General features: G+C 32.7%; 2 protein-coding genes across 6 annotated transcripts in view; one reads left to right on the plus strand and one right to left on the minus strand.

Annotated features, from left to right (window-relative positions):
- Positions 1 to 482: 482 nt before the first annotated feature.
- Positions 483 to 3,821, plus strand: LOC128994309 (uncharacterized protein K02A2.6-like). The gene has a single exon (XM_054418750.1). The coding sequence runs from the start codon at positions 483 to 485 to the stop codon at positions 3,819 to 3,821; it is 3,339 nt and encodes a 1,112-aa protein (XP_054274725.1).
- Positions 3,822 to 8,323: 4,502 nt separating this feature from the next.
- LOC128995944 (sodium-dependent neutral amino acid transporter B(0)AT3) overlaps positions 8,324 to 15,011 on the minus strand; it is a 40,476-nt gene continuing 33,788 nt past the window's right edge. Inside the window, exons 12-13 of one of the 5 annotated variants that reach the window (XR_008490995.1) lie at positions 14,578 to 14,671; positions 10,746 to 10,847 (exon numbers count right to left, since the gene is read on the minus strand). Coding sequence is in view for 2 of the 5 variants with exons in the window: in XM_054421010.1 (XP_054276985.1) it covers positions 10,740 to 10,847 (108 nt within the window). In the remaining 3 variants the exon portion in view is untranslated. Of the gene's footprint in view, positions 10,848 to 14,577; positions 14,672 to 15,011 lie in introns of all 5 variants that reach the window. The other 4 variants (XM_054421011.1, XM_054421010.1, XM_054421012.1 and 1 more) reach the window with 4 other exon arrangements.

Below are 15,011 nucleotides of genomic sequence, written 5' to 3' on the forward strand. Positions count from 1 at the left end.
GAGAGATACGGACATTCCTTGAAGCAGAAAAGAAAAAGTACGATACACATACAGCAATTTCTGCTTCTGCAACATGTCAAAATGTATCTAATATTCCTTTCCAGCCGTATACACCAGAGGAAAGTTTTCAAAACTTCACTCGACGCTTTGAAAACTACACAAAATTACGGGGAAACTTAAGTCCAAGAGTCAAAGTGGATTTATTTTTACAGGCAATCACCCCACAAATACATGAACAGCTATACGATCTTTGCATACCAGATGACCCACACAACAAGCCATATGAGGAATTGATTCACATGTTAATGGCTCAACTAGAACCAAAACCCAGTATTTGGGCACGTCAGCACAAATTTACGACACGTACCCAATTGTGTAATGAATCTGTACAAGCTTACGCTAATGCTCTTAGAAAGCTCAGTGTAGAATGTCAGTTTACTTGTACAAGTTGTAATGAATCTGTATCTGAAATTCTACTTCGAATGCAGTTTGTCAGGGGATTAAAAGACTCTGATATACGTCTTCAACTTCTTCAAGATAAACTATTGCAACCGTTTAAAGAAGTAGTCGAAAAGGCTGCTACATTGGAACTAGCGAAAAGTGAGAGCAGAATAGTAAAGACAAATGAAAATCAAGAGGAAGTACACCAAGTATCAAGCAAGAACAAACAGCCAGATAGGAAACCTTGTAAATCTAACAATATACAACTCTCGGAGTATCAAACTCGTTTGGAGAAACTGAGAAACAAATGCTATAGATGTGGTGATGATTCACATAGAGCACATCAATGCAAGTTCAAAAATGCAGAATGTAACTCTTGTAAACGTTTTGGTCACTTAGCAAGAGTATGTCTAAGAAAACCAAACAAAGAAGTAAAACAATCAGATGAAACCGCAGAAAATACAAGCGATGATGACACTCATGAAATTTACCAACTTCATTCAAAATCAAATGACAAGTTTATGCTCGAGGTAAAAGTGGAAGGACGACTCATGACAATGGAGTTAGATACAGGAGCGGCTCTCAGCATTGTATCCTATGATACATTTAAGCTTTTAAACTCTCCAAAAAGGATTTTCAAGACAAATGTTCAACTCAAGACATACACTGGGGAAATAATCAATCCAAGAGGAGTTGTTTTTGTAAATGTTCAGTATAAAGATCAAAGTTTTGTTGGAAAACTGTACATTGTTAACAAGTGTGTAGACTCTATATTCGGAAGAGAATGGATAAGAGAGATTCAACTTGATGCAGCTGACATACATTCATTAAATTCAAGTGAAAACGAAAACGTCCAAGAACTAGATGATTTGATGATTCGATACGAAGACATTTTCAAAGAAGGCATTGGGAAAATACCAAAAGAAAAGGGTCATTTTAATGTAAAAGACGAAACCCAGCCAATTTACATCAAACCTAGACACATGCCATATGCATTAAAAGAAAAAGTAGAGAAGGAACTTGAAAGACTGGAGACTTTGGGTATAATCACACGTGTCGAATCATCCGATTGGGGCACACCCATTGTGCCGGTTGTCAAACCCAATGGTTCAGTCAGAATATGTGCTGACTACAAGGTGACTTTGAACAAAGTTATTAAAGACGAACATTACCCTATACCTCGGATTGATGATATCATGTCAAAGATGCATTGTGGAAAGATATTTTGTACTCTTGATATCAGTAACGCATACTTGCACATGGAGATGGACGAAGACAGTGCCATCATGCAAACAATCAGTACTCACAAAGGGCTGTTTAAAGTGAACAGATTAATGTTTGGAGTAAAAGTGGCACCCTTGTTATGGCAAAGATTCATGGACAAAACATTACATAACTTAGAAGGCGTACAATGTTTCTTTGACGACGTAATTGTCCAAGGATCTAACAGGGAACAGCTTCTTCGCCGACTGGAACAGGTGTTTGAACGATTGAAGTTAAATGATTTGAGGTTAAATAGAGAGAAGTGTAAGTTTTTCCAGAACAAAATTGAGTACTTAGGTCATGTGATCGATAGCAAAGGACTACACAAGTCAGATGCTAAAATACAGAGCATTTTAAAATGTAAAAGACCAGAGAACGTAACTGAACTCCGAACTTTCCTAGGCCTAGCGAATTATTACAACAAATTCATAAAGAATTTGGCTACACTGCTACATCCTTTGAATCGGCTGCTACGAAAAGGAAACACTTTTACATGGAGCTCTGCTTGTGAACAGAGTTTTCTGAAGATTAAAGAAATTATTACAAGTGATGACGTGTTGGTACACTTTGATCCTAGCTTGCCACTGGTCTTAGCTACTGATGCTTCGCCGGTAGGTGTAGGAGCCGTTCTTTCGCACCGCTATAGGGATGGAACAGACAGGCCAATTGCCTTCGCCTCTCGATCTTTATCAAAATCAGAACAAAAATACTCTCAGATCGATAAGGAAGCCTTGGGAATATATTGGGGTCTGAAAAAGTTTTTCCCGTTTTGTTATGGCCGCAAATTTACTTTGATCACTGATCACAAACCGCTGGTGTCAATTTTTAATCCAGCAAAGACCTTACCAACAATCTCGGCAACACGGATATTCAACTATGCTCACTTTCTCTCCGGGTTCGACTATGACATAGAGTACAGGCAAACTGCTCATCATTGCAATGCAGATTATCTCTCTCGATTCCCTATCGAAGTTGTACAAGAACATTCTGTAGATGACCTCTCGAAGTACCACATAAATCAACTGGAAACACTCAATATCAACAGTACCGTGGTGGCTAAGGAAACTCTCAACGATGCTGTTTTGGGTCCAGTCCTACAGGCCTTGAAATCAGGACAATCTGTTGAACAATACGGATTTCACGATAACGAGCTGTCCATTCAAGATGATTGTGTACTGAAGGGCTGGAGAGTCATGATACCTCAATCTCTCAGACCTCATGTGCTTCGAGAACTACACGTAGCTCATTTAGGAGGAATAAAAATGAAGGCTTTAGCTCGCAGTTTTTGCTGGTGGAAAAGTATAGACAAGGATATTGAAGATATGGTAACTGAATGTCGACAATGCATTGAAAAATGCAACAACCCGAGGAAAACTATCCATCCATGGGAACAACCTTCTAATCCATGGGAGAGGGTGCACATTGATTTCTTAGGACCAACAGATGGCCAACAGTACCTGATATTAGTGGATGCCTTTAGTAAGTGGGTGGATGTGATACAGACGAAAACAACTACAAGTACATGGACAGTCCAAGAATTACGGAAAATCTTCTCAACTTTTGGGTTTCCTCACATCCTAGTTTCAGATAATGGAAGACAGTTTGTTTCTCAAGAGTTCAAAAACTTCATGAATGAATGTGGGATTATTCACAGAACAACGGCACCATACCATCCAAACTCAAATGGCCAGGCTGAAAGGTACGTGCAGACTGTCAAGAAGGCGTTAAAATCCATGGAGGGAGAAAAGGGTACACTGCAAAATAAAATCCAAAGACTTCTAATGCAACTCAGGCAATCCCCGAATTCAACAGGTACATCAGCATATCACCTAATGTTTGGAAGGAGTGTACGAACAAACCTAGCAATAATTGTTCCAACATTAGAACCGAACAAATATCAGAAGAAGGGAGTCCAAGTCGGTATAAAAAGGAATTTCAAAGTTGGAGATAAAGTGCAAGCGCGGGAATATGTCAATGGTTCGTCCAAGTGGTATTCGGGCTATATAACTCAAAAGCAAGGAAATGTAATGTACGTAGTTCAGCTGGAAGATGGACGAATAATAAGAAGACATGTTGACCAGCTGATTCTTCGTAAAGTGCCGCAGCACAGTAAATAGAGGAGGAGGTGTTAGCATATGTTTTATTTACATTTTATTTCTAACATGTGTTCAAATTATTATTTTGTTTACTTATTGAATTGTTATGTTTACTTACAGATTGTGGTTTAATAAAAACTTAGCTTCTATTTTCTTATACAAAATGTGAACTTTTATTACTAAAATTAGTGGAATCAACAGTTACTTTACCACAACCAACAGTATATTTTTTAGTTAGTTATAAAAAGGTCTATTATTTTTGTTTGCTTTTTGCTCTTGTTATGGCATGTAGGAATCCCCCCTTCGAATTATGGAGGGTAGAGTGTTTTGTCGACGAAACTTTGAATTACTGCGAGTTTCAAATTGGCCTGCCCCCTGCTTGGACTTTAAATTACCGAGTGTACACATGGCAAACTTTGAAATACTAAGATATTCTCTACATACTGAGCTTTTATTTTTTTAATTACCGTATCAAAAGTTTTGATTTATAGAGTGTTTTAATTACAGTACCAAGAGTAGACCGTCTTATACACTATGATAAAGTCAATTCATGAACTGTTATCATTATAAGAAAAAGCAAAATTTGATTTAGTGCAATTATGGTACTAGATTTAGGATATTGAACATTTTGACTCTCGGACTAAATGCAATACATTTAAAAGCAAGAGGTTGATAAAACAATTTCAGGAAAATACAAAATAGAGAATAAACAAATAAAGTTTTCTAATACAGTTTTATTCAACAATAGTTTTCACAACCATAATCTATACAACTAACAATAATCTTACCATTTATCTCACTATGTTCGTTAAAGCTAAAAATTGTAGGTTTTTAGGTGGGAAAACAGGAGAAGATTTATTGACGGATCTTTCAGGATATTTTTATCGAGCTTTTCGGCGAGTCTTATTAATCATTTTAAATTAGGCCTATACAACAGTATTTTTTTGAGAAGCATCATATTGTGTGTTTTTTTACTTGTGGTTGTTGGCACTATGTAACTGTATACCGTATCGCATTTAAAGATTGTTATTGTTGGTGAGAATCGATTTGCTTATGCTTAGTTCTGTAAGGCCCTAAAAACTTGATAGCCTCCTAGATTGTAAATTGTAATAAAAGGTGATAGGTACCACTGTCAAGAAGACAAAACTTATTGTTTTTAAAGAAAATTTTGTAGTAAGAATCATGATTTAAATTATATCAACTGTAAGTGGTTTTAAGATCTTACAGATTTTTTACTTAGGCCTACAAAAAAATAAGCTATTAATTTCTACCAGGATATTTTTTTTGATACTACTAATAAAATATCTTATTTGTTTCATACCTGCATATTTAGTCAATAATGTAATATTTTATTTGGTAAAAATCTTATTGTTAAAAATTTGTAAAACATTGCCTTAAAAAACAAATAGGCTATAGAAAGAAAATAATATTTTCCTTGAGCGTAAGACAAAATCCTCTCCAACAATATTCATTTTGATAAAAACTTGGTGAGCAATGGATAATAGTTTCCGAAAATGCAACTTTTTATGACTAAAATTGAAAAGAAGGATTAGTCTCATAAATAGTTTGGCTTAAGATTTCAAAAATTAAATATCAACATAATGACATAAGTTTCAATGTAAAAAGGCTGAATCTACATGTTTGGAAGACAGACTTGTCTATATTTGTTTACAAATTCAGTTTCTTGATGTATGGACTCAACAGTTATATCTGCATCCAGTAAAAAGCAATTAGTCATGTACGGTACTTTCAGTTAAAGCTTTGATTAACAACTGTTACTAAACAAAACTAGACAAGAATTGCTTAACATAAAAATGTAGTTTCAATTTTAAGTTACAAATTTCATTTCTACATCTCTATCCGCTGTTGAATCGCTTAAAATACCTAAATAACTCATTTAGCTAACATTTATATTCAACAGTTTGAATAGTAACAGAATATGTTTCAGTAAGACACTGGGGGATTCGTCTGGATTACTGAAAGCTCTTGCATTTTTCTAGAGTTTGAAGCCAAAGTTACAGTCTAGCTATTAGGCTATGTTCACACCAATCTTCTGGTTCTGATATTTAGTTAAGGTTTGATAGTCTTTTTACAAAATACTTAGGTTGGCTTAATAAACAACTGTAATGTCGGTTTTTAATTTTTTTATGAGGAACTTTATTGCTTTGTTTGACTACAGAATGAGATTTAAAAGTATTAATGATTAGATAATTTAAGATTATAAAAAATGAATAAAACATAATGTAAATGAGGATTCAAAATTATTGACACAAAATTGACCTTTGTACAGTTGCTGTCGACAAGCTTTGTACAGGGACTCGCTGTAACAGTTTACTTTGCTGTGGCATGAATATAGTACTAATAAGAAATTACATAAACACAAATGAAATTTGATGCCTGCTTCACATTAAAGTATTGCTTTTTGGTAAGGTTCCTAAAATTATATACATCAATCTGATAGGTAATGTATCAATCAACACAAATTACATCCACCTTTTGTGTCAACCTAATTAACTGTAGTTTGCTTTTATTTAATAAGATGAATGAATTAATCACAGTGCTTGAAATGATATCTGGTTTCCATGATTGCTTAACCTGTTAGGAGTAAGTAAATCCTCCTCACCACGACTACAAATAGTCAAATTGAATCTTTAATTAATTGGACAAATTAAAAAACTAAAAATTCAAATATCAGAACCAGAAATCCAAAGTAATCAAAACAAGCAAAAATCAACAGTTTTTACAGAAGTGTGTTAATTGGCTAGTTTCTAGTATGTACATAGCTAAGTCTTTATAACAGTATTGTACATAACTATGGTAGCTACGTGTATAATACACGATGTACACGTGTTTAGTGCTGACTATTTAGTTGTTACTATTTCACTAATCATAAACTCGCTTGGATAAACAGGAGTAGCCAGTATACAGTACTATTTTAAATGTCTATGCATTTTTATTTAGTCGGAAGGCTGGTTATTACGCAAATTTTTCAGTTGTAAAGTGTAGTTTACACAATATTTTAAGAATCGTACGTTAATCTCATGTCACAAATCGGTTAGTAAATTTTCTTATGATTCTTCAATAGTTTTCCTTTGAAATAAGTTTTGAAAAATCTTGAAATGCAGGATATAAAATATTGCTAAAATAGTTGAAATAATGGTTTTTTTCTGATTAAGGACCAATTGCTTATAAACCTTGCCAAAAACACCTGGAAGGCTTTTTCTGTGTAAAAAAACTTTATACCGTACCAATGGTGTATTTAAAAGTGACATAGAATCTCATTAATCCATTCATCCGCGTCACTAATTAGATGACGAGAAATTATGATCACTTGTTTAAACTTCAAAATTCTTGAAACATTTGAGGTGCAAAACAATGCGAGTACATTCTAAATTCAAATGTTATTTAAAATAGTACTGCTCTACTGCCTCTTCCCATGGAGGTTATCAACTATATTCTCACAGCACTTGATTCACTCAACTTTTTATTGTTATTGCTAGGATCCTATAAAAATACCATTCACTTTGCAAAAGTGTTGGGTCAGTTTGAAATTGATCTTGTGGACAGCTAAAATTACTAAGGCCTATGATAATGCCGTTCTTAACATAGGTAAAAATACTTTGTGATGTTAAAATAAAACAATTTTTGTTTTGACTATGGGAGACTGCAATAACAGGTGAAAGTTTAAATCTGATATCGTACGTCCTGGAAGCCATTGGAAGCACCAATTTTCAACCAAACTGATAGTATGAAACCATAAATTTAATACCGAGTGATTCAAAATGAATAGCCTGGTTTTAACGCTTTATAACTTTTATACTATTAAACTTACCGCTTTAAAACACACATCAAATGAAAAAGCAACTCAAAGAGTTTATGACTTCCAAAGACACATTATTTAACAAAATCGATCCAGCAGAACTGTAGATTTAATTGTTCAAAGTTGAAAAGTTTTCTCCAACTTTTTTCACCACTAAAAATTTGAAGTTGCTTGACGTTTTTGGAAATAACTTTTAAATGGTGAGGAAATCGACCAAAGTGGAAGGGAATATTCCAAAAGAAAAGAGAATAAAATTTCCTACAATTTACTATTATGCATTGAAAATACTCAGTAAAGGCAGCCAAAAATTGCCAGAATGAAACAAAGAAAGAAAATCCCGGTTTTTTATGTCTTGTCTACATTGAAAACGGAAATTTTCACAAATTTTTATTTTGAGGCAATTTTTGGCTGCCTTTAATGAGTATTTTCAAGTAATTGATAATTGTAACTTGTAGAAAACTTAATTCTCTTTCGGAATATTTCCTTCCACTTTGGTCGATTTCCTCACCATTTAAAAGTTATTTCCAAAAACGTCAAGCAACTTCAAATTTTTAGTGGTGAAAAAAGTTGGAGATTACTTTTTAACTTTGAACAATTAAATCTACAGTTCGACTGGATCAATTTTGTTAAATAATGTGTCTTTGGAAGCCATAAACTCTTTGAGTTGTTTTTCATTTGTTGTGTGTTTTATAGCAGTAAGTTTAATAGTATAAAAGTTATAAAGCGTTAAGACCAGGCTATTCATTTTGAATCACCCGGTATTATCCTTCACTTTTTTAAAGATTTTGGTGATCAATTGTCAATTAAATCACATAAAATACTGCAGTTTTTATAACACAACTTTTAAATAATATAAAACACATAAAGTTAATTACTTTAACTACCAAGTAATGAATTTAATACATTGGTGCTTTTATGCCATCAAGTGTTTTAAAATAAATTCAAGGATATGGGTGCTGCGGCTGGCTTTAAAGAAGCGAAATCTGCAATTCAAGTTTTCCATCACTTTACTCTGGAGCTGAAACAATTTACCGGCAGTTATGATAAATGCTTGCTTCCAAATCGTTCAATGTGTGTGGTTCATTGGTGTATAATAGTTGCTTTACGTTTCCCACAAAACTGCTGGATTCGGAGTGAAGGGAGTCCAAGACCATATTGTTGAAAAGCCATGCATCCATTAAAAGTCGCTGTTTGGTGTGGCTGGGCTCATTGGCTCATATTTGTTCAAATATGATGTCGGACATAATCCGTAATGTTAGCCAGCTGCATCATCCATGCCCAAATTTATTTTTTATAACTTAAAGTCATACAAGTACCAATGAAAAAATACATTATCATGGTAATTGGCATAATTTTAATGTGTGTTATATAATTTAAAAGTGGTATATTTCTAAAAAAAACACCCTTTACAAAATAATATTGACAAAAAGTATTGCTGAGCTGACGGATTGTAAAGCATTAGTTCCTACAGTTTTGAAAATATTTCTCACTAGATAATTAAACTGATATGTTGTGTGTAATATCTTTGCTTATTCTAAAAAATATAATATATAGTATATATACTTCATTCAATAAAAAATCATTTCCTATTCTTGAATTAGTTCATCGTGTAAATTTTGTTTATAATAACATCTAAATTTTTTTCATGATTCTAGTCACTTAAACATTCAAAACTGATTCAATAATTTACTCACATAGACATTACAAAGCGGTTTGTTTCAATTTGAAATTTGATTAATTATTTTTCATTGAAACTAATTTTGGTGAACAATACGGTTTCTGTGTTGGCTATTAACAGCTAATGTGGATGACAAATGGGTTATTGTGTGTTTTCCCTAGGTATTAAAGAATCATTTTGTTCTCAGCGACTTACAAAAATTTGCCTCAATTAAAAGAGAAGATGTAGGTACAGTAGTTACATTATTAGAACATGTTTTACTCCTGAAAGAAAACAAATAATTACTGTTTTGGTTTGTTTGAATGTTAAGTTCATCAAAAGTAAATAAATATTTATTGTTTCACATTTTTACTTTCATTGGATTTCAAACTTTGAAATTTGACAACTTTTCATTTGCTAGTTATAAAATATGTTTTGTGAATCAAATCAATACTATTAACTCACATGACAATTGACAATATGGTGATATACCTAATCTTAAAACCGTCTTATTCTTATAACATAATATCAAGAGTGGGAAATTCTCAACTGAATGTACCAGTAATTAAAATCTATTTTGACATTGATTACCACAGAATTATTGCATTCTGGAAAGAAATGATAAAAGTAAATAAAAATCTTTTTTGAGAGATTTCTGAGCCTTCCAGAAAAATCTTAGATTGACAAGGGAAATAGAGAGAGTTGATAATGAAGATAGTTGTTGAAAGACTAAACCTTTATCTGTCATCATATCAAACTGATCACATGCACCCCTAATTGCGTTGAGGCACCGGCACCCAATGTTTCAATTTCAACAAGATCTCTGAAAATGTCGTGGCTCCTTTTATTTTTTTAACCTTGAAATTGTTTCTGCAAACATTAAATTTACCTCTTAAAATTAAAATTGTGCATTGAAAGGTCTACAGTCTTGTGTGTTTAGTACTCTCTTCACAAAAAGTGCTTGGGATTCAAGAGGTTGATATCTGTTCAAAGGACATTAATAAACATTATCTTGTGAATGTTATCAACTCAATTCATGTTTTTATGTTAACTGTTCTACTTTTTCTTTGATGAATCACATAAATTTCTATTCATCGAGTTACAACAAATGTCTCATTGATGTTACCCATCAACGAATGTTTTTAAGAGATTTTAAGAGGCAGCATTTTCCATGTGTCGTGTTTTCTGATGACATCAATTTTTAATTAACATTAATAATGTCAGTAGTAAACTGTGAATTGTCTGTTACACTCAAATACTATGTGTTTGTGTTTCTGCCTCTATTTTAGTTTAATTAATTAACCCCAATTGACACTTTCACCATTTGGTGGTAATATGAGTTATATTTCTTTATTGCTGGTATAGAAAACCATTCAGTTGACCTTGGTTTTCTATCTGTACTTAAGAATTGTCCTGTAATACCTCACAAATAGGCAAGCCTGGATGGCTTGCCTTTCTTATGCTAGAAGTCCAATACTTCCATCTTGAACGCTTTGCCAATCTGGTCATTGCAGTTCATCCCAATGTCATCGTCGCTTTCATCCTGAGATTCCTCGGGAAACTCATCCTGCTGAAAAATAGAAATTAGTTAGTACCATGTAAGTTATTTAATTTTGGCTATCACCACATGGTTAAGATTGGCATATTATCCTGGTTAAAAGTGATATTTTTATCTTTTTAATACGGTATGTACATCCTGTCAAAACTAATCTTAAAGGCTCTTGTCTACTTTTATCTTTCAATTAGAAAAATAATCCTGGCTGTTCTTCTGTGTGTTAATTTGTAAAACTTCTATTTGACCTCCTTTTAGCGAATTTCCCATACAGGGAATAAGCTATTACCGTAGTACTCATGGTAAGACCTGGACGCGGGACCGATTTTTTTTTTCGTTTTGAGGTCCCTAGAGGCCAAAAACACCATCCGTTCAAATTCATATATATATATATATTTATATATTTATATATATATATATATATATATGTGTCCGTCAGCACGATAACTCAAGCAAAAATGATCCGATTTTGATGAAATTTGGTACAAACGTGTAAACCTACGTTTATTCGAACGAGTTCGCGATCCAGCATGATCGGACCATGGTAACGGGTGTTTACGGGGGGTTTTATGGGGTAAAAATAGGTTTTTCCCATTTTTGACCCAAAAAACTTAAAATTTTGCAATTTATTTCCAAACCATTTTGTAGAGCTTAAAAAAACAAATAATTTAGTATATTGAAGCGTTATTATGCGCCTAACGGTTACGGAGAAAATTCCAAAAAATTGTAAATTTAAAATTCCCATGTTATTCTTATGGAGAATAAGTAAACTGTTGTAGTTTGCTTGTTTATGAACATATTTTGATCAAATTTGGAAAATAATTTTATTTCTTACTAACTATTAACATTTTACAAAAAAAAACAATTTTACCCTCCCTGATGCAGCAAACCTAAGTACTTGTTAAACTAATTCTATTTAAATCGGGAATAAATGTTATATTTTTAAGTAGACATTTCAGTGTAAATCCAATCAGTCAAATGGAAATTCGCTTAGTCTGCAGGTTTGCTGCGGCGGGGGTATTATATATTAGATTGTTTTTTGCACCTAACTTACAAAAAACAACACAATCTAAAAAAATGTTTTTCGGTTCATACAGTAGACTCCCTCTTTTCCGAACACCTTTTAACCGGACATTGGTTTAACCAGACCATACTCGTTAGAAGTGACATCTCTTTATCCGGATAATTTTTATCAGCACATAGGTTTAACCGGACTAGATCGGCAAGAAGTGGGCAGTACTGAAACGACAGTTCTCGTGGGAAAGATTTGAGACCAGTGATTACGTGTCTAAATACAATGCTCTCCTAATTTTAAGTCAAATACTGTATAGAGTATGCATTTAAACAGTCCGATTTAATGAGATTTTGGGGACGTCGGTTTAACCGAAAGCCCCGTTATCCGGACTGGCCTCGGTCCCGAGGAGTTCGGATTAGAGGGAGTCTACTGTATTAGATTTGTTACAGCATTTCTGCCAGTTTACCTCAAATATCAGTATTATCCATGACTTATTCATGAAACTCCAAGAGTTATTCAAACATATATCTCAGTTCAAATTCAAAGAATTTACAAGAGTTGATGAGAAGTGAAATTTCTGTCTTCTTTACAAAAGCTTGCTTTTATCACACTTTCAAGCGTGTTGGTGATCTTGAGTGAGTTATATCTTCACCTATTGCCTCATCAGTGCAATAAGCATATGTTGTTGTGAGGACTAAGCTGTAATTAAACTGAAAGCACCTACTACTTATTGTGTATAGTATTTGTGAATTCAGCACATAGTGGACTAGTTGACAACATATTACTGTAATATGCCAGATAACATACCAGTGTATTTCTGTGATAAGCATATCAAGTGAAAGATGGACAACTCTTGTGAGTTGTACCCTGTATATATATATTCCATTAGAGGGTAAGATTTTACCTGTGCATGTTGGATTTAATTTAATAATGACATCAAACTTAATAAACTGCAATTAGAGGCAAGTATCTTAAAACTATTTAGTTCTAGTAATATGTTTGTGATTCAGAAATATCTTGTGGTTTTGATTGGTGAATCGATATTTTATCACTGTTTTATCTCTAATCGTTTGGGTGGTTTTGTGCAGGAATGGTTGGTTTGTGGGTTTCACAAAGGATTATTAGGATTATCAACAAATGCAATACACTACTACAACAATACAGTACGAAGTTGATTTTATTTCAGTCAGTTAAATGCTCTTCTTTTACAGCAGTTTGTAGTATGACTCTCTACTTCTAAACAAATATTTAGTTTTATTTATTCGAGTAGTGTGTCAAAACCAAAACTACCGAGATTGAAAAATAGTCGTAATATATTTTCAATCATTTGAATAATCCCACAAACATTTCCACAAAGGCTATGTCTAATATATTATAAGAATTGTATTTACATGTTTATTTCACAGTTTTTAACATTCATTAAACCCCTAGAATCTAGGTAATTGGTTTCTTAAATTAGCAAGCAGTAAAATGTTAAATTGCTTTGTCCAATGAGCCCCAGAGTCAGACCTCCCAGTATTGAAACCCCCTGAAATCCTATCCTGACTACAGTCGATTCTGATAAGTGTTCATCTATTTAAAATAATTTTATGTTGCCAGTCAAAATTTATCCACTCATATAATAGTTAACGACATTATGAAAATAGACTTTCCTGTTCATAATTTAAAATATATTTCCCAGTTTACTGTATTTGATTACAAAATATATAATCATTTAAGTCCAAGTTGCAGGGGTTTTATTTGAAAAAAGTGTGAATTGGTGCTTCATAACCTTGCATGCAAGTGCTTGGTGCTTGTCATAACAAAAATGGTCTGTGATTTCAACATATATAATTTTTTGGTTTTAACATAATTTCCTTCTGTCCTTCTTCTTCGGTGTATTAAACACTTAATGCTTTTGGTAATTTTGTTAGGGTCAAAACCCTATTCTATAGTCAAATTATATTTAGAAAGCATTTTCTATATTAATAGGCAATCTTTATTAAAAGCTAGTTAAGTTTAAAGACAAAATTATTGTGAATCGGTCCAGTATCGATTCCTTTTAAGATTTACAATACATTTATAAGTAAAATTCTGTTTAATTATATAACGAGATTTCATTTAGAAAATAATTTATTTCCTTTGTTAATGACACCCAATAGGTTATAAATTATACTTAACTTTCAAGAAATTTACTGTAAAACTAGAATAGAATAAATTTGTTTGTAAACTCAATTACCATCACAAATAAAAATTATGTAGCGGGTAAATCTGTTTTTCTATACTTGAAATTCTTTGTATTTTACAAATTACTTGTGAATATGTATTACTATACAAACAAAAATTTATTTAAGCTTAAGGACACATTTAAAAAATAATAAATGTTTTCACTAATAGAATTTTAGTCACAGATCAAATTTACTTCAGTTGAAATCACAGCTGAAAATTACATATTCCTGATCATTTTGACCAAAGTATAATCGTGAGATCATCTCTGAAAATAAGTTGTATTCTATCTGTTTTTTACAAAAACTACATTATAATTTGTAGACCTTATTAGTTCTTACCGTTTTTAAATATAAAAATTGGAAAACCACAAATTGGAACATATACAATGATAGTTTCAAAACTTGTTCTTGACCTAATTTATGAGTCGATCCAACTTTGAAAAAAAAACCACACTGTTTCAGGCATTGGTCAAATGTTCAGGAAATTTAAAAATTACTATTGTTTCAAATATACATTCAAACTCACTGTAGGCAGCGATGAAATAATGAACGAACGAATGTGACAACAAATAATAATAGATAAGCGCAGGACTAAGCTTACATCTTCACACAGCTTACGACTAAAACACATGAGAAAATAAGCTGCAAATTGTATATACAATGATGTTGCAACATCGACAACAAAGTGGTCAAGCAGGAAAGGTTAGGTAGAAACTGTTACTCTTGGAATACTACATGGACCTCAAGTAAATTACAATAAACGGATCTTGGCAATTTTCTTTTTGATGGTCAATTTTAATTCCAAGATATTTTATTTCTTTGTAATTCCATTTGGTCAGTGAAACAAAAACATCAGTAGAAGGGAAATTTCATCAGTAAAAAACTTTTTGCTTTCAATTACCAAGTAAAAAACCTTTAAAAGATACAATTTTCGGTCAGGTCATAGACACTTTTATTTCA

The sequence above is a fragment of the Macrosteles quadrilineatus genome, unplaced genomic scaffold (assembly GCF_028750875.1).
Source record: "Macrosteles quadrilineatus isolate MER2022 unplaced genomic scaffold, UCM_ALF_1.0 Scaffold_5__1_contigs__length_97177068, whole genome shotgun sequence".
Lineage (NCBI taxonomy): Eukaryota > Metazoa > Arthropoda > Insecta > Hemiptera > Cicadellidae > Macrosteles > Macrosteles quadrilineatus.

Coding starts and splice junctions, on each gene's coding strand:
- LOC128994309 (XM_054418750.1), top strand. CDS start 483: ATGCAGTTTGTCAGGGGATTAAAAGACTCTGATATACGTCTTCAACTT.